The sequence below is a fragment of the Zalophus californianus genome, chromosome 17 (assembly GCF_009762305.2).
Source record: "Zalophus californianus isolate mZalCal1 chromosome 17, mZalCal1.pri.v2, whole genome shotgun sequence".
NCBI lineage: Eukaryota > Metazoa > Chordata > Mammalia > Carnivora > Otariidae > Zalophus > Zalophus californianus.
In genome coordinates this window covers 47,515,297-47,532,600 of record NC_045611.1, presented here as the reverse complement: position 1 = coordinate 47,532,600, position 17,304 = coordinate 47,515,297, and the positions used below count along the sequence as shown (strand labels likewise).

General features: G+C 54.1%; 1 protein-coding gene across 2 annotated transcripts; it reads right to left on the bottom strand.

The window, feature by feature from the left end:
• Positions 1–715: 715 nt before the first annotated feature.
• ITPKC (inositol-trisphosphate 3-kinase C) lies at positions 716–16,106 on the bottom strand. 2 transcript variants are annotated; one of them, XM_027619922.2, is made up of 7 exons: positions 14,849–16,105; positions 10,830–10,929; positions 8,150–8,363; positions 7,195–7,399; positions 4,674–4,775; positions 3,955–4,026; positions 716–2,185 (listed from the first exon to the last, which is right to left on the bottom strand). In XM_027619922.2, exons 1-7 carry the CDS (start codon positions 15,932–15,934, stop codon positions 1,982–1,984), a joined length of 1,983 nt encoding a protein of 660 aa, XP_027475723.1. In that variant the 5' UTR covers positions 15,935–16,105; the 3' UTR covers positions 716–1,981. The 2 variants fall into 2 exon arrangements, with proteins under 2 accessions (XP_027475723.1, XP_027475724.1); XM_027619923.2 differs by lacking the exon at positions 3,955–4,026 and having other exon boundaries at positions 14,849–16,106.
• Positions 16,107–17,304: the final 1,198 nt, after the last annotated feature.

Below are 17,304 nucleotides of genomic sequence, written 5' to 3'. Positions count from 1 at the left end.
CCCTAGCCCCAGGCACAGCCCTCCCCCACCGCCTGTTCTGATTTAGAACCGAATGTGTTTCTATGTGCCAACCCCTTTGCTCATTTTAACTCGTCAAATTCTCCAGCCATGTAAGGAAGGGACTAGATCTTCCTCCATTTTACAGATGGAGAGACTGCGGCCTGGAGAAGTGTGGTCATGGGCCTGAGGTCACATGGCTGGCAAGTGGCAGGGCCAGGATTCAAACCCGGCAGTTAGTAGCTATACAGATGTGGGTGGAAAAAGAGGTTATTGATTGAATGAGGACCTGTTGCTTCCACTCTGAAAGGGAGGAACAGGTCTGTCTTGGTCACCTGTGTACCCAGTGCCGGGCAAAGGGTCTTATTTAGAGATGCTGTACAGTGTGGTGTCCCCCCCCCAAAGAGGAGCACCCCCGCCCTGGCCCCTCTGCACCGGAGCATCCCATCCCTGACACCCTGGTTGGTGCTGCCTGGCGCACTGTCCTGGGAGGCCCTGAGAGTGCAGCTGGGAGCTGTCTGGGTCACTAGTCTGTTCCCCAAATTGTCCAACACAGAGCCAGGCACAAGAGCAGCTGCTGGGTGGATGCTGACTGGATGAACCGGCTTGCTTTGCATCCCAAGCCACTCATGATCCCATGCCCCCACGCAGCACTAATGGTGAAACTGGGAGCTTTGAGCCCACACACCCCAGAAGCAAAAGAAAAAAGTTCATAAAGTTGACCGACTGTGCGATTTATTGGGGCGTCGTCATGGAGGGGAAAGCACATGAAGCGATTCTGCCTCCTGTTCGGAGCGCTGCCCCACCTAACAACTACCTCTCTCAGATAAATAAGTAAAAAGGTGGTCAGTAGAAAAGGAGCCCACCTCCTCAGGCCTGGAAGACACATTCAAGCTTCAGCTTAGGGAAGAGGGAGGTGCCTGGTTCCCAGCCTCTGAAGCTAAGAAGCTAGACGTACAGGTGCAGGAGGAGGGGGATGGAGGGGCATCACCCATACGTGGCGGTGCTAGGGTCTTTGGTTTGGACCAGGCTGCAAGCCCCAGGGCCACAGCCAGTGGCCCCACCTACCCTGCACCCCTGGAGGAAGGCAGCTCTGCTTCCCAAACCTGCTTTTCCATGGCTGAAAGCCCTTCCCGCCACCAGCCGGCTAGGAACAAGGGAAAGAGGGTAAGGGGTGGGAGGAGGAAGTCCCAAGACTGAGGCTGGTGCCTGAGGAACGAGGTGGTGCAGGTCACAGTGCCGGGCACGGGACGTGGCTGTGGTCTGGCTCTGCAGGGGGTCAGCGGAGTTCCTTCAGGAGCGGGGAGGATCCCATGGGGCCAGGGGAGGGCAGGACAGGGAGAACTGGGTCCTGCCCAACGGCAGCAGCTCTCAGCCCAGCCCCATGGTGTCACACCCTCCCTGGAGTGTCAGCGCTGGAATGGCTCCCGGATGAACGGATGGGGCCAGAACTCTCCCAGGCAGACAGGTGGCTTCTGCCTTTGTGCACGGGTGAGGGCTAGTTCACCGGCGCACCAGTGATGAAGCTGACCTTCCCCTGGCTTCCAGGAGCCAGCCTGCAGCCGGGAGGAGGCTGACAGAGGCCGTGATTACAGTCATTCCTATGGCGAGAGGCACCATGTCACGCCTGTGCCCGGTGGCATCTGAATTGTGTTCTGTCAGGGCTCACGGTTTAGTTATGGTCTCCAGCAGCCCCTCGGAAACTTTCCTGGCTCGTCGGAGGATCCAGTCTGGTTCTGATTCACCGTGGGATGCAGCCATGTCACACCCCTGCTCCAGTCTTTAAAACCTCCCTATCATGAAAGGGCCGGACGCTACCTGGTCTCCGAGGCCCTTCGGACCTTCCACTCTGGTCTCACGTGGTGTACAACACAACCTCTCCCATCCCCGCGATCAGCACCCCCCTCCCCCCGTGGCCAATCTCAGGGCACCGCCAGCCGGACGGGCACCATCCAATAAATAAACCTGGTAGTGGGCAAGTGGGTCAACCCTGGGCCAGCCCCTGAAGGAGGTGGATCAGGTTGTCCAGACCCCAGAGGTACCCATCCTCGCGGTTGCCCTCGGCCCAGGGCAGCCGGTGGCTGAGCGTCTGGTGGTCAGGGAGGGCCACTGTCTTGCCGAAGTCAATCATCCAGACCCTGGCCAGGCCAGTGTGGTCATGCACGAAGAGGAGGGAGCTGCCTACCACCTGCAGGGAAAGAGGTCGGAGGTTAGCAGGAGAGCGGGCATCGGCTCAGGCCCCCTCCCCAACAGGCAGCTGAGCAGGGGGCTTGACAGCATGAACTCCGGAGCCGGGCTGTCTGGGTTCAAATCCTGACTCTGCCTTTTTACCCTTTTTCACACTAGGGTACAAACTCAGGTGCCTGCAGGATCTCGCATGGGTCAAGAGCGCCCGATGCCTACCCCCGTGGAAGAAGCGCTCAGCCCCCGCAGACTGCTGCTGGTGATGATGCTAAGAGCCCCCCTCCCCCAGCTGCTAAGGTCATTGGCAGCATTCCACGACCCACACATGCTCTCGAAGTGCCTTGCGGTGCTGGACACACAGCCCTCGGTAGATGCTGGTGGGGGGGGGGGGTGGTTAAAATTAGAAATAGTACTTTCGTTGCCTTCATGGAACTCCAGGTGTGCAAGGCCCTCCCCTTTTCTAGTCGGGTTTCAAACCCCACTGCTCCCAGAGAACCCAGGTGACTGGGCAGGTGAGCAGGTGGCTGTCAGGAGAGGCAGTCGCTGCCCCACTCCATTTGGCTGTTGGCGTACGGCGAGCAGCCCAGCGGGGGCCACGTCTCCCAGTGGGCCCGGGAAACTGGATGTCCCGACTCGGGTGTCAAGTCTTATGTTTTAGGTGCTGGCAACTCATTTTTTAAAATGCTAAGTCACCGGGTGGGTGAAACCGAACCGGAGCACAGAAGAGATGAGGTCCCCGGGCCTCCTCTTCGGGACTTGGCGCGTAGAGCCCAAGGGCAGAGACGAGGACCATGAGGGTGCCATTTAATGGTAATGAACAGTATAGTCCCGGCTGGGGCATACTGAGGGTGGACCATGGGCCGCCATGTATGGGCCTTCCGTGTATTAACCCGCCTTATCCTCACCCCACCCAGGAGGCAGGGGCTCTGCTAGCCCATCCTGCCTGTTGGGAGACAGGTCCCAGGCTCAGGGGGCTGGGGAGTGCAGACCCGGGTTCGAACCCGGAGGCCCAACTCCCAGATCAGGGATCTACGGGAAGTCGGGGACGCCGGAAAAAAGAAGTGAGGGGGACCTGAGCGGGGGTGGTGGAAGAGCTTGGAGAGAGGAAGGAGAGGACACCCACATGCAGTGAGGTCACCATTCACAGACTTCCTGCGACAGCCCAGAGAAATGAATGTTTCCAAAGAGACACAGGCTGCAGACGGGGTGAGAGCCACCAAACAGGAAGGCAGACACGGGTAACTGGAAATAATTATAATTACAAAGTAATCTTAAGAGCAAGAAGTTAGGGCACCTGGGTGGCTCGGTTGGTTAGGTGTCTGCCTTCGGCTCAGGTTGTGATCCCAGGGTCCTGGGATCGAGCCCCACTTCGGGCTCCCTGCTCAGCGAGAAGACCGCTTCTCCCTCTCCCTCTGCCTGCCGCTCCCCCTGCTCATGCTCTCTCTCTCTCAAATAAATAAATAAAAAAACATTGTTTTTACCTGTGTTAGGAGGAAGCTGAGGCCCTAGAGGGTAAGTCGCATGCCCAGTGACGAACAGCCTTCATTGCAGACCCCCTGGCTCGAGCCCATGTTCTGGATTAACCCATCTCCCTAAAACCCACTCTGCTGCCTACCCTAAAAAGCAAACCCCAAAACATGGGGTTCCTCTTAATAGCTTTGCCCTGTAACTCTGTCAGCGGTTTCTCTTCGGTGCCACCCGGATGCTGACACCCCCCACCCCACCCCACCCCCACACAGGGCCCTCCACTCCCACGGCAGCTAGGGCTCGCACCTCATGGGTCTTGAAGAAGGGGGAGTTCTCCAGAGCCTCTCGGAGTTCTTCCAGGCGAGCCACATACTTTCTCTGTGTGAGAGGGAGCACTTCTTGGTTAGCACAGGGACTCTTTGGGTCCTTCCCCGCCTCGAGAACGGACATCCTATACCCACAAAGGAGCGGGCAGAACCCTGCCAGGATGGGATCAGGTGAGCCGCAGGGAAAATGGGAGGTGGGCAGAGGCTTGCATGCCTCTGGGTGGCACAGAGCAGAGTATGGTTGGGACATTACATGAATATCTACAATTCCTAGCAGCAACTCCAACCAAGAGGTGGAGTCTGAGTCCCTTTAACCTCGGCTTGGTCAGAGGACTTGCTCTGGCCAATAAAACGGGGCAGAAATGATGGTGGCCATTCCGGGCCATCGAGACATCTTGCATTTTCACTTGTTCTCTGGGCTACCTGCTTCCACCCAAGAACGCGCCCAGGCTCGCCTCCTGAAGCGTGAAAGACAAGTGGCCAAGTCGTGAGCTGAGACAGTAAGCCCATCACCAGACATTTGAGCAGGACCCTCCTGGTCCAGCCAGCTCCGGCCAAGCCACCAGCTGACCACAGATGGTAAGCAACACAGGCCAGTATCGGCCAGCCTGGGCCTACAGCAGAAGACCATTGCCTTGGAGCAATGATGACGGCAATGGTCTTAAGCTGCTAAATTCGGGGCATGGGTGTCCCACTCACCAGGACTCCACGGTTCCCATCCACAAAGTCCTCCAACACCTTTGTCACCTGCTCCAGCTCCTGGGTCTTCTTGAAATTGGTGTTGCAGGTCCCACTGGCCTTCTGCAGGGCAAAGGCACAGTGTCATACCTTTTCCTTCACGTGCCTGACCCCAAGCAGCCTCAGGCACCTCCTGGGACCACCTGCTTGTCCCCAAGCCCCTGCCTGTTCAGGAGGAGGAGCCAGCCCACCTGCCAGCCCAGCTCCACCCAGCCCCACGGCACACTCCTGGGCCACCGGTCCTTCCCAGGCTAACCTTGAAGAACCCCCTGGTTGAGCCAGTCTAGCCAAGTGGACTTTGTAGAGGGGTGAGTCTGGCTTTGAACAGTGACTCCGCCACTTCCTAGCTGGCGGCCTTAAGCCGCTTTCCCGGCCTCAGCCTCAGTTCCCACATCTGGAAAATTGGGGTTGTGTTGATATTTACCACCTAAAGCTGGTATAAGGATTAGAGGAGACTGGATTTGTAGGATGCATGGCACAGTGCCTGGCACGCAGTTAAGGATGCACTCCATAAATGAGACTAATGTCATTTTTTTTTTATGTCTGAGAGGGGCACAGAGAAGCCACCTGAGTCATTCTGCCACACTGCACCAGGTGCCATGGGCGCTGATAACACGGAGGTAACAGGACAGACACACAGTCGGGTGAGGGAGGCAGGTATGGAATAAGATCATCACAAAGGGAAATAAGAATAATGAGGAAGTAAAGAGAGGGCCCTGATCTGGCAGGATAGAAATCAAGGTGGGCTTCCTGGAGGAAGTGAAATGTAAAAGGAGACAGGAGGGGCGCCTGGGTGGCTCAGTCTATTGAGCGTCTGAAATTCTGCTGGGGTCATGATTCCAGAGTTCTAGGATCCAGCCCCGCATCGGGCTCCCTGCTCAGTGGGGACTCTGCTTCTTCCTCTACCCCTCCCCCTGGCTCGTGATCTCTCTCTCTCTCACTCTATCTCAAATAAATAAATAAAATCCTTAAAAATAAAAAATAGGGGTGCCTGGGTGACTCAGATGGTTAAGCATCTGCCTTCGGCTCAGGTCATGATCTCTGGGTCCTGGGATCAAGCCCCGTATCAGGCTCCCTGCTCCGCGGGGGGCCTGCTTCTCCCTCTCTCTCTGCGCCTCCCCGCCATGCTCTCTCCCTCTCTCTCTCAAATGAATTAAATAAATAAATAAAATAAAAGGAGACAGGAAAACAACTGGGAGTCAATCAGGGGGAAGTAGGGGGAAGAGCATGTGCAGAGGTCCTGTGGCAGGAAAGAGCAGGACTCTTTCAAGCAAATGAAAGTGCTTCACTGTGGTCTAAAGGTAGACACGGAGGAAGAGAGTGGGGAGAGATGAGACTAGACCCTGGAGGGCCCTCTAGGCCAGGGAAATTCTCTCGAGAGGACTAGGGAGCCGTGGAAGGGTTTTGAATAGGAGAATGACAGTCAGATGTACAAATAAGACAGCTCAGGCAAGGCCGTGGGGAAATGGGTGCTCTCATGTATCGTTGGTGGGGTGCATGAGGGTCCCACTCCTGGGAAAGGAGTTTGACAACCTCTAGCAAAATCCCCAGGGCGTCTCATCTTCGACACTGTCCTCCTGCTGTAGAACCTCGTCTACAGCAAACCTACCCACTGGCAAAGGGTCTTGTGCACAGAGTGACTCACTGAGGCACTGTTTACAATCGCAAAAAGTGGAAACCCAGGCGGCCATCTGTAGGGGACTGTGTCTCTCCCAGAGAGAGCTATTACATCCAGAGAAAGACAGGAAGGGAGGAAGGGAGGAAGGAAGAGCAAGGAAGGAAGGCAGGCAGCTTTCTATGGAATGATATGGAAAACTCTCCAGGGCTATGCTTCCTTTTGTGTAGGAGTGGGAGGAGGAAAATTTAGGATATGCAATTGCATTTGTTTGTATTTGCAGGAAGAAACAGAAAAACCATAAGGTGGTTCTCCAGGAGCTGGCAGGGGTGGAGGGAAGGACAGCAGCAGGTTTAGGAGTGAGATTTCCCCTCTATACCCTTTTATATTATTTTGATGTTTGAACTGTGTGAATACCTCTTCAACCAATTAGGTTTACTTTGCAAAAAAAGGAGAGAAAGAAGGATGGAGAGAAAGAAAAAATGAAAATCTTTCCCCATATGGGGGAAAAAGGATCCTTCCAGCTGCTATGTTGGATGAGGATCAGAGGGGGTGTGACAAGGACCCAGGAGCCCAGGGAGGCTAGGGCAGGAGAGATGTGCGGACTAGGGCAGCGCCGTAGGGAGGGGAGCAGACAGAATCGGGAGCTACTCAGGGAGACAGATAAACAAAACTTGGTCACTGATAGGGGTGAGAAAGAAGCAGGACTTCCCCGAGCCCCTGTCTGGTCATCTTCCACAGTCTCCTGCTCTTTCTCCACAACCTGCTTCTTCCCAGTTTTCCCTGACACCCATGTTCCCCAAGAGGCCCTGCCTCTGATCTAGCGCTCAGCCCTCTGGCAACAGGCTAGCAGCTCCTGGCCCTCACCTTGATGCCCTCAATCCGGAAGCCCAGGGTGGAGGTCGAGCTCACAGTCTCCCTCCACTGCATGTAGCGGGGCTTGGTGACAGCACCCTGAGCATGTTCCTCAGGGGTGGGGGCCCTGGGGTCCACAGCCACCATCTTCTCATACATGTCCTTCCGGGGCCGGGGCCTTTCTCGGGCCTTCACTAGCTCCTCCTCCAGGTAGGTCCTGGGACACAGAGGACGTGACAAAGAAAACTATGAAGAACAAAGATGGAGGACATACTCTCTGATATCAAGACAAGTTATAAACCCACAACATGGCACAAGAATAGACAATTAGATCTATGGACCGGAACAGAGTCTAAAAACAGACACACGTGTGTACACTCACCCAAACTATGACAGAGAAGGCCCAACAATTCAGTGCGTAAAGGGAAGTCTTCTCAATAAAAGGACTGCCGTATTGAGGTGGGGGGGTGGCTTCCATCCCTACCTCACACCATGTATAAAAATTAATTCTAGATGGATTGCAAATCTAGATGTGAAAATTAAACCAATAAAGCTTGCAGAAGAAAACATAGGAGATCACACAATCTTGGAGTAGGCAGATTTCTTAAACACAAAGCCACTAATCAGAATGAAAAATGACACACTGGCCTAAATCAAAAGTGCTTCTGTAGGGGCGCCTGGGTGGCTCAGATGGTTGAGCGTCTGCCTTCGGCTCAGGTCATGATCCCAGGGTCCTGGGATCGAGCCCCACATCGGGCTCCTGGCTCAGTGGGGAGCCTGCTTCTCCCTCTGCCTCTCTCCCTGCTCATGCTCTCTCTCTCTGTCTCTGTGTCTCAAATGAATAAAAAAAAAAAAAAAGTGCTTCTGTTTGTCAAAAGAAAACTATTAAGAGAGTGAAATGAGGGACGCCTGGCTGGCCCAGTGGGTTGAGCATCCCCTGACCCTTCACCGCTGCCCCTCAACCTACCTGCTGCCCATCTTGCAGTCCATGATGGAGGGGCCCTCGAAATCTGCCAGGAGATCTTCCATCTGGTTGAAGGCCTGGCCATCCCGCTGCACCATGCCATAGTAGGTGGGCACGAAAGGCCGCAGGGGGTCACTCATCAGCTGCTCCAGGCTGTGCTGCTCACACTGACAGAAGCGCTTTAGGATGCGACCATCCTCTCCTGCCTGGAAGTTCCCTACGAGCAGCACAGTCAACAAGAGGGTCAGCCAGAGAATCGTCTCATCTCCCAGATGCATCAGATCCTGGCTGCCCTCATCTTGCCTGACCCTTCTGAAAGGCTTTCTCTCCCTCCCTGCAACTCTCACAGTCTTGGCCACGATATGGAGAGGGCAGGACCTGCTGCTGCTCCTTGTCCAGAGTCCTGCTCATAGCACGTTGTGTCCTCCTTTGTCTTATCATTTTAGATTGTGAGCTCATGATCGGCTGTGGGAATTTTTGTGCGACCTGAGTTGAGAGCATGATGCTCCAGAGCAGATTTGCATTTGATTTGGGGCGCCAAGGTGGCTCAGTCAGTGAAGCGTCTGCCTTCGGCTCGGGTCATGATCTCAGGGTCCTGGGATCGAGCCCCACATCGGGCTCCCTGCTCAGCAGCGAATCTGCTTCTCCCTCTCCTCCCTGCTCCTGCTCTCTCTCTCTTGCTATCTCTGTCTCTCTCCAATAAATAAATAAAATCTTAAAAAAAAAATTTGCATTTGCTTCTGCCTGGAGTCCCACAGTGCTAACGCCTGGAGCCAATTTAAGTTAACTGACAAAACTGGCATTTCCTGGACCTGCAGACTGTGTAGATTAGAATTACGAATTCTTATTGGGGCAAATTGTATTTTCAGATTATATTCTCCAAAGATGGCTGCAACAATAGCTCCTGCCCCACGGGTTCTTCTAGAATTTCACCATTCCCCATCAAGAAGTGGAATCCAATTCTTCTTCTCCCCTTGAATCTGGGAGGGCTGATGACAGAAGCAACACTGGGGCTTTAGAGTCTAGGTCACAAGAGGAGATGTGATTTCCACTGTGTTGGCAGAGATACGTGCCTTTGCAGTCCTGAGCAGCCCCGGAAGAAAGCAGACTAGTCTGAGGCCACCATACTGTGAGGAAGCCCAAGCAGGGTCAGAGAGGCCACACAGAGGCAGCCCCGGCCGAGAGCCTGCCAAGAATTGATCGCGAGGCACGCGAGTGAATGAATCTCAGAAGTTTCCACCTTGCCGCGTTCAAAAGAGTTGTCCTAGCTGAGTTCCCAGATACCATGGCGCATCCCTGCCATGCCCTGTCTGGATTCTTGACCCCAAACCTGTGAGTGTAATAAAATGGTCCTTTTATTCCGCTAAGTTTTCTTTTAACCACCACTAATTTTTGAAGGTTTTTTTGGTATTTTAACTCAGCTAGAGTAATGAGAACGCACAGAGATGGAAGCCCTGGGGCGGGGGGCCTGGCTTTTCAATGACTCAGATCTAGGGATGAACAAGGTAAGTAAGTTCCCTTCTTGTCGTCTTTTGCCAGTGGACCCACCTAATTTGTCTAGTCCCCACCAGTAGCCTTTTTTGTAAATAAATTTTTTTTTAAGATTTTATTTATTTATCTGACAGAGAAAGAGACAATGAGAGAGGGAACACAAGCAGGGGAAGTAGGAGAGGGAGAAGCAGGCTTCCCACTGAGCAGGGAGCCCGACGCGGGGCTCGATCCCAGCACCCTGGGATCACGACCTGAGCCGGAGGCAGGCGCCCAATGACTGAGCCACCCAGGTGCCCCGCAAATAAAGTTTTATTGGAATATAGACACACTCGCGTGTTTATGTATTGTCTATGGCTGCTTTCATGCTAGAACAACAGAGTTGAGTAGTTGTGACAGGGACCATACAGCCCACAAAACCTAAAATGTTTATTATCTGGCCCTTTACAGAAAATGCTATGTGCTGGGCATTGTGCTACCATGTGCCACAGACATCATGCAAGGAGGGCCTGGGGAAAACCATTAGAGCTGCTGTTTGAGGGCCTACTATACTCTGGACACGAGGAGAGAACAAGGAATGATTATTTCCATTAATGAGGGGCCCGTGTCTCAATCTTCATAGACATTTTGGTTTATCATTATTTTTTTAAATATTTTATTTTATTTTTATTTTAAGCAGGCTCCACGCCTAATGTGGGGCTTGAACTCACAACCCTGAGATTAAAGGGCGCATGCTCTACCGACTGAGCCAGCCAGGTAGCCCCATTCATATACATTTTTATTTTAACCCTTCGGTTAAGCCTGCAAGGGAGGTATGATTATCTCCATATTACAGATGAGAAAACCAAGGCCCAGTGAGAGAAAGTAACTGGCCCAGGATCCCCCATAAAGAAAGTGCAGAATGAGGATTTGAGCCCAGGACCATTTTTTGCCCAGGGTTGAGGATTTGCTCCCCATTCCCCCCTCCCCCGGCACTGAGACAATAGGGAACAGCCCTCAGCCCTGATGTACAGATGGCCCGGCCAAGGCCTGAGCATGTCCCCTAACAGCCTCATGAGGTGGAGACTGTCCTCAAGCCCATCTGACAGATGGGGCAACCTGAACTACAGAGAATGTCTCTGGGGCTTTCTTTCCCCAGCCCAGGTGTCTGCCCAGCCTGTCTGCCCCCTGCTGTCCCCCGCAGCCCTGCTCTCACCAGCGTGTCCCGACAGCTGGACCCAAGGGTAGTGTTTTCGGAAGGAGACCACAAAGGGCGAATATTTCAGAACCGTCTTCAGCTTCTTCCATGGTTTGTTCTGTGTGAGGCAGAGCAGGGTGGGGTCAGTGCCAAGGCTGGGGAGGGAAGGGGGGGGGTGTTGCACTGAGGGGAACCAGGTGGACTAGGGGTCTTTCCAGGGCCAGGGGGCTTCCTGGGATCGCTGCTCCCAAGCTCACAGGGTGAGCAAAGCCCACTACTTCAGCCATGTCGAGATCCCCCAAAGGCCCCAGCAAAGGTGGGGAAGAGTCTGTCCATTTTTCTCTGTCCTTCTCAAAGGAGGAAAAATAGGCCAGGTCTTGCTGCAGTAACAAGCAGCCCCCCAGGTCTTCCCCTCCACAGGCACACACCAAACACCTGGAAACCTCACTTCCGTCCCAAAACCAAGTCAGACCTTCTGGAGAAGGTGACAGAGGTAGGAGTTGATGAGCGGGGGCTGAACCACAGAGTAAGACAGAAACAGAAGCAGATGACAAGGTGACGACAGTGACAGAGAGATGGGCACAGGAGATGGAGACTGGGACGGTCATGAGAGCTGCTCACCAAATGGCTCCAGCCCCTCCCTGTTCCAGGGACATCCCTGCCATCTTGACCTCAGGTTACTGACTTGCTTTGGCCAGTGAAACGTGAGCAGAAGCGTGAAAGCCAGTGCGTGATTCTCTGTGTCCTTTGCCCTGCTGTAGGAGGGGGTGGGGAGTGTGGAAAAAGAAATAGAAGCTTCTTCAGTCTGGGCCTTGAGTGAAGACAGCATGAAGCAGAGCTCCCTCACCCACCAGTGGCTCATGGTCCATGTGCAGTATGAACAAAAATAATCACGTGTTGTTCCAAGTCACTAAGTTTGGGGGTTGTTTGTTACTACAGCAAACCCTGACCTAGCCTGACTAAGACAGAGACAGGGTTACCAAAAGACAAAGAAAGAAAATAATAGAAAGACAGAAAGGGAGACACAGATTCAAAGTAATGCCAGGAAAGAAAAAGATAAGTAGAAGCAAAGAAAGAGAGAGAACAAGCGACAGAAAACCAGTAAAGCAAACTGAAAACAAAGATTTAGGTGTAGCAGGTTGACTCAGTCAAGAGGTTCTTGAGACCAGGTCAGCGTCTGATTCACATGCACAGCACGCGTGCACACACACGAATACATTCTCTGCTCCAAGCACATGGTGGGCCCTTAGGCAGGTATTAGGAGAAGGGGTCCTCTCCAGAGAAGGAAGTTGTGTGGCCCATCCCCCCACTACCCTGGGGTCAAAGCCATGTTCTCTCCCACGTGCTCAGAGCCCAGCTACCTAGCAGACATCTAATTGATGGTGGGAAGGTCAAGCAGACACAGGGTGTTGGGACTGCAGGATTCAGGAAAGCCTATTCCTTCCACCCTCCAGCTGCCAGGCGGGGAGAGGAGGTGATTAATAAAGGTTCCTGTTTACTAAGCACCTGGAACATTCCAGGCACAATGACAAAGACTCGGTGAGGCATAACCTACTTAATCCTAAACACACAACCCCAGGAGGATTGTTGCCTCTGTGTTACAGAGGAAACAGAGGCTCAGAGAGATGAAGTCACTTGCCTAAGTCACACAGCACAGTGCTAGGGTTCTAACTCGGAACCCACCGCCCTGGGCCTACATGCTATACCCCCTGCTGGACTATGAACTCTGAAGGCAGGGATTGGGGTTATCATGGTTATGCCTGTGTCCCCAGCCCATGGCCTAGCACACCATAGCTGCGCCAAAAACATTGCTTGGATTGAAGAAGGTTAGTTGTAACGGTCTTTTATCATTAAGGAGATTCAGTATCTTGTCTCTTTCCTAGACCTGATGGTTAATCTGGGCTTTCTTAGATGGTTTCATGATGGTCTCCTCTCCCATGCCCCCTCCTCCAGGAAGCCCTCTCTGATACCCCAGGTGCGGCCAATCACACACACCTTCACCCCCACCATGGTCTCCTACAACACTTGGTTTCCCCCATACCAGCCCTGACCTCTCTGTATGTTAATGGGTCTGTCTTCTCTATTGGCCTGGGAGCCCCATGAGGACAATGTCTCAGTCACTGCTGTGCCCCCAGAAAAGCCAACACAGGGTGGGACACATAATAGAGGCTCAGGGACTGTTGGTTGTCTGATTAGGAGGACAAGATGGAAGGGAAAGGGGGAGGAAAGGAAGAAAGTAGGAGGACTTTAAGGTCAGATGGGATTTCAAAATTAAGCGAGAAGGAAGCAAGGGTTTGTTTTCTGGGCAGCAGGAACAACGAGGGGAGGCAGGATGGTGTGCCCTTGGGCTTCATGGCGACGGAGGTGGTCAGGAGGGGAGCAGGGAAGCTGAACATGGGAAGCAGCCTGGAGACAGGAAGCTCTGAACACTGGACTGAATTTCTGGTGGCTATCTGGAAGGCCCTGGGGAGCCATGGGACGCACTGAAGGCAGGGAAGTTTCAAAAGTTGATCAGAAGTGGGTCTTGGAGGCAGATTCTGGAAGGATGAAGAAAAACTGGAGACAGGGAGGTCTGGGAGGAAAGCAAGTGAGGGACGGATCCACCCATACACCCCTGAGGTTGAAGTAACTGGGTTTTAAACTCAGCCAGAACGGAGTTAGAATCCTGGCTCCGACCAGGCTTGACCGACCCTAAGCAAGTGACCGAACCTCTCTAAACCGGTTTCCTCCTCTATAAAATGGACATGATAAAAATCCCAATCTCATAGTGCTGTTATGAGGATTCAGGGTTAACACATATACGACACTTAGAAAAGTGCCTACTACTATTCCAAGGGTTTGAATCCCAGCTCTGTGTCTTCCAAAGTGCGTGACCTTGGACAAGTGTCATGACCTGTCTGGGTCTCAGTTTCCTCATCTATAAAATGGGAATAATAATAGTATCTACCTCATAGGGCTGCCATGAGGATTAAATGAGTTAATATGAGCGAGGAGCTTAGTACAGAGCTGGGTATAAGCTGCTATTTTTTTTTCCATTCCCTTCCAGATCAGCTGTTCTGAGATGCCAAGAATGTGAGAGAGTAGGTGGAGCAAACAGCTAAGGCAGAAAGACCAGAGGGTCAGCTCCTTCGCTCTGGCACAGGCAGGTTGAGGCAGGTCTGCCTCTACCTGTGGCCACATGTGTAAGCATGTTCCTAAGGGAGCCATGTAGGGTGAAGGGGGCTCAGGGCTGACTCCGGCCAGAGGCCCCAGGAGAATGGGAGGACCCAGGAGGCCAACCCACTCGAGGCTCTCACACCTGCCTGGGTGCTGACCCTCCCTGAACCTGCCCTGCCCAGCCCTCCTGATTCACCAGGGAAGAACCGCACCCAAGCTGGGGTTGAGGGTACAGGATGTAAACAAGAGTCTGCAGGGGGCCCCCTGGAGAGCCGGGGGGCAATGGGGAGACCAGAAGGTCCCTGGCCAAGCTGGGGGTCCTTAGCATTTTGGGTTCACACAGCCCTTTGAGAATCTGATAAAAGCTGGGGGGCTCACTCCCTACAAAAGTGAATGGCTAAAGGGTGGTAAAGGTTCATGACCCCTGAAGACAGCCACAGGCCCTAGGCTAAAAACTGGGGGTAAAAAGTGCACCCTTTCTGTTCTCCTATACCAGAGCTCTCCAGATTCTGAGGTTACATACTTTCTAGAAGATCCGACAGAAGTCAGACACACTCACTGCAAAAATATATGTGTATATGCCCACAGACTCACACGATCACCCAATTTCAGGAGTTCCTGGGCACCATTAAGTGAGCCAGTTGCTGTCTATTTTGGACCCCACGACCGGAGGCAGTCAGGGAGGAGAAAAGGGAAGGATTAGGAGGGTGCCAGGAATGGGTTGGTAACCTGGCTGTCAGAGGGAGGAGGTCGGCAGATGGAAGAGGTACCTGGAGATGAAACTGTTGGTAGTGCTAGAGAACTTCTCAAACCAAAGGCAGGGGGAATGGGATAAGGGGCCTGCGGGGATGTGGCTCAAGGGCAGGACGGTTCCCACTCACCCCAGACCTGTCTTCGGGGTCGCTGGCACCTCTGCCCCCGGCCACCACATCATCCTCAGACTCGTCGAAAGAAGAGGCAGAGGAGAAGCCGCCACTGCCCCCCTCAGCCCGGGAGGGGGGTCCCATCTCCATTGGCTGAGCCTCAGGCTCAGGTGTTTCAGGAGTGATGATGAGGCGGGGCACAGGGGTCAGGGAGCTACACTCCAGGTGAGAGTATAGGTGAGTCCCCAACTCCCCTGCTTCTGGTTCCTCTAACGGGCCATCCTGCTGGGACTCCCCCAAAAAACAGTCTGTCCCAGGTTCTGTCTGGGGTCCATGAGTATCTTGTGCCTGGGGACCATCAGTGCCAGGCCGTGTCCAGGAGCCAACAGTATCTTGCCATGTTGGGAAACCATCAGTGCAAACCTGTTCCCAGGCTGTTTTCGTATCCTGTTGTATCTGAGAGCCATCAGCACTTGGCTCTGTTGAGGAACCGGCCCCCTCTGGCTGAGTCCGGAGGCTGGACCTGTTCTTATGGGTCCAGAGGTTATCAGCCCAGGTCGTGGTCCTCTCTGGTTGGGTCTGTGACCCATGTATTTCTATCTCTGTCCAGGGCCCATCAACTCCGGGCTGCGTCCGGAGGTCGGCCCTCTCTGGCTGAGACTGGAGGTCAGACCTGTATGGACCAGTCCAAAAGCCATCCGTCCCAGTTTCCGTCCAGGGACCGGCTGTCTCCAGCTCTGACCAGTGGCTGCTCTTTTCTGGACCTGTCCGGAGGCTGGATATGTCTGGCTCCGTCTTTTGGCCGGGCCGCTCTGTCTCCGCTCCGAGGCCAGCTGCTTCAGGCTCAACCTGTCCGTTTGTCCCCGGCTCAGGCCCGAGGCCGACCCTCTCGGGCTCGGTGTGGAGGCTGGACCCCTCGGGCCGGGCCCGGGGCCCGCCCCCGTCCGGCCGCCCCGCCGGGCCCCCTGCGCCGGGCCCAGGTCGCTGCTGCCCTGGCTGCCGCCGCCGCCCCCCTCGCGGCGCCTCCAGCCCCATGCGGGCCGCTCCCGGCAGCGCCCCGGCCTCTGCCTCGCTCAGGCTCCCCCGGCACGGGCAGCGCCTCATGCCCGCTCCCTAGGTCCGGGCTTCGATCCGACCCGTCCCCTCCTGCCCCTTTAAATCCCGCGAGGGGTGTGGCTGGGGAGCCCCGACTTGCGGGTTCCGGCCCGCGGAGTCCTGCCCTCCCGGCCACGCAGGGGTTAATCGATACTCTGCCTGCCCCCCCAACCGGGAAAGCCCCAAAGCCCCGCCCCGGACGTGACGCAAGGGGGATGGGCCTTGCCTGGTCCCGTGCGCATCTGTTGGAGGAGGTGGGCTCCGAGCTCTCGAAGCTGGTCCGGGTTGGGTGTACAAGCCTCCGGTGTCCTGGCTGCGGGCCAGTAGGGCCCTTTCCTAGACCCTCCCGCAATTAATCCGACCTTCCTACACCCTCGAGTGACCAGTTTAGCCTCCCTATAAGTCCTCGATGACGAGTCCAGCAGCGCGCTCGTTCTTCAGACGGAGCAGGGACTGACTTTCAAAGACTTGGAAATCCTCCCGACCTGGCTCCAAGACCCGCCTCTACCACTTACTCGCAGTGTTACCTGCATTGTGTGACTTACCTTCCCTCCCTCCTGCTCCAGCCCCAGGCTCAATTTTCTCACCTGCAAAATGAGGATACATAATGTCATTTTATTGTTTCAGAAAATGTGTGTTCGATGCCACAAGAGCCAAGCATTTTTACCAACAGGGATATTGAGGCCCAGAGCCGTGAAAGAATTTGTCTAAAGGCAAAGTGAGGTTAGATGAGGGGCAAGCCAGGAACTTAACTCTGAAGCTAGGATGGCTGGCTTAAAATGTTGGCTCCAGCACTCACTTCTAGGATGCTCTTTCCCTGCAGACTTGTCTCCTCTGAGCCTCTGTTTTCTCATCTATAAAAAAGGGGATAGTGGGGGATAATTTCCTCACAGGACCGTTATGGGAGTCTTTATTAATTTGCAACAGCATTTACATTTGTGTACTTGCTTTGTGTCAGGTGCTGTACTTACCAGGTTATACCCCAACTCTTGTGAGGTAGGGATCATCATCATTCCCTTGCACAAACAGAAAAACAGGCACAGAAAGACAAAGCAGTAAGTCCAAGATCATAAATCTAAGTTGTATAGATTTGAACGCAGGCCCAATTAATCTAAGTTTGGGCTTTTTGTCCCTACAGGATGATATAACTTGCTTTTGAGGCTGGGGGTGTGAGAGAAGGAGCCAGAAGTTGAGAGTATTTTCTCTAAATCGGATCATGTCCTCCTCTGCTCAGAACCCTCCATGGTTGGGGCGCCTGGGTGGCTCAGTCGTTAGGTGTCTGCCTTCAGCTCAGGTCGTGATCCCAGAGTCCTGGGATTGAGCCCCGCATCGGACTCCCTGCTCAGCGGGAAGCCTGCTTCTCCCTCTCCCACTCCCTC

Bases quoted from the DNA above. Each gene is read 5' to 3' on its own strand.
- ITPKC (XM_027619922.2), bottom strand. From the start codon at position 15,934: ATGAGGCGCTGCCCGTGCCGGGGGAGCCTGAGCGAGGCAGAGGCCGGG. The intron at 10,930-14,848 runs GTGAGTGGGAAC...TGCCTCACACAG, and splicing joins ACCCCGAAGACAGGTCTGGG to AACAAACCATGGAAGAAGCT. The intron at 7,400-8,149 runs GTAGGTTGAGGG...TCTGTGTCCCAG, and splicing joins GACTGCAAGATGGGCAGCAG to GACCTACCTGGAGGAGGAGC.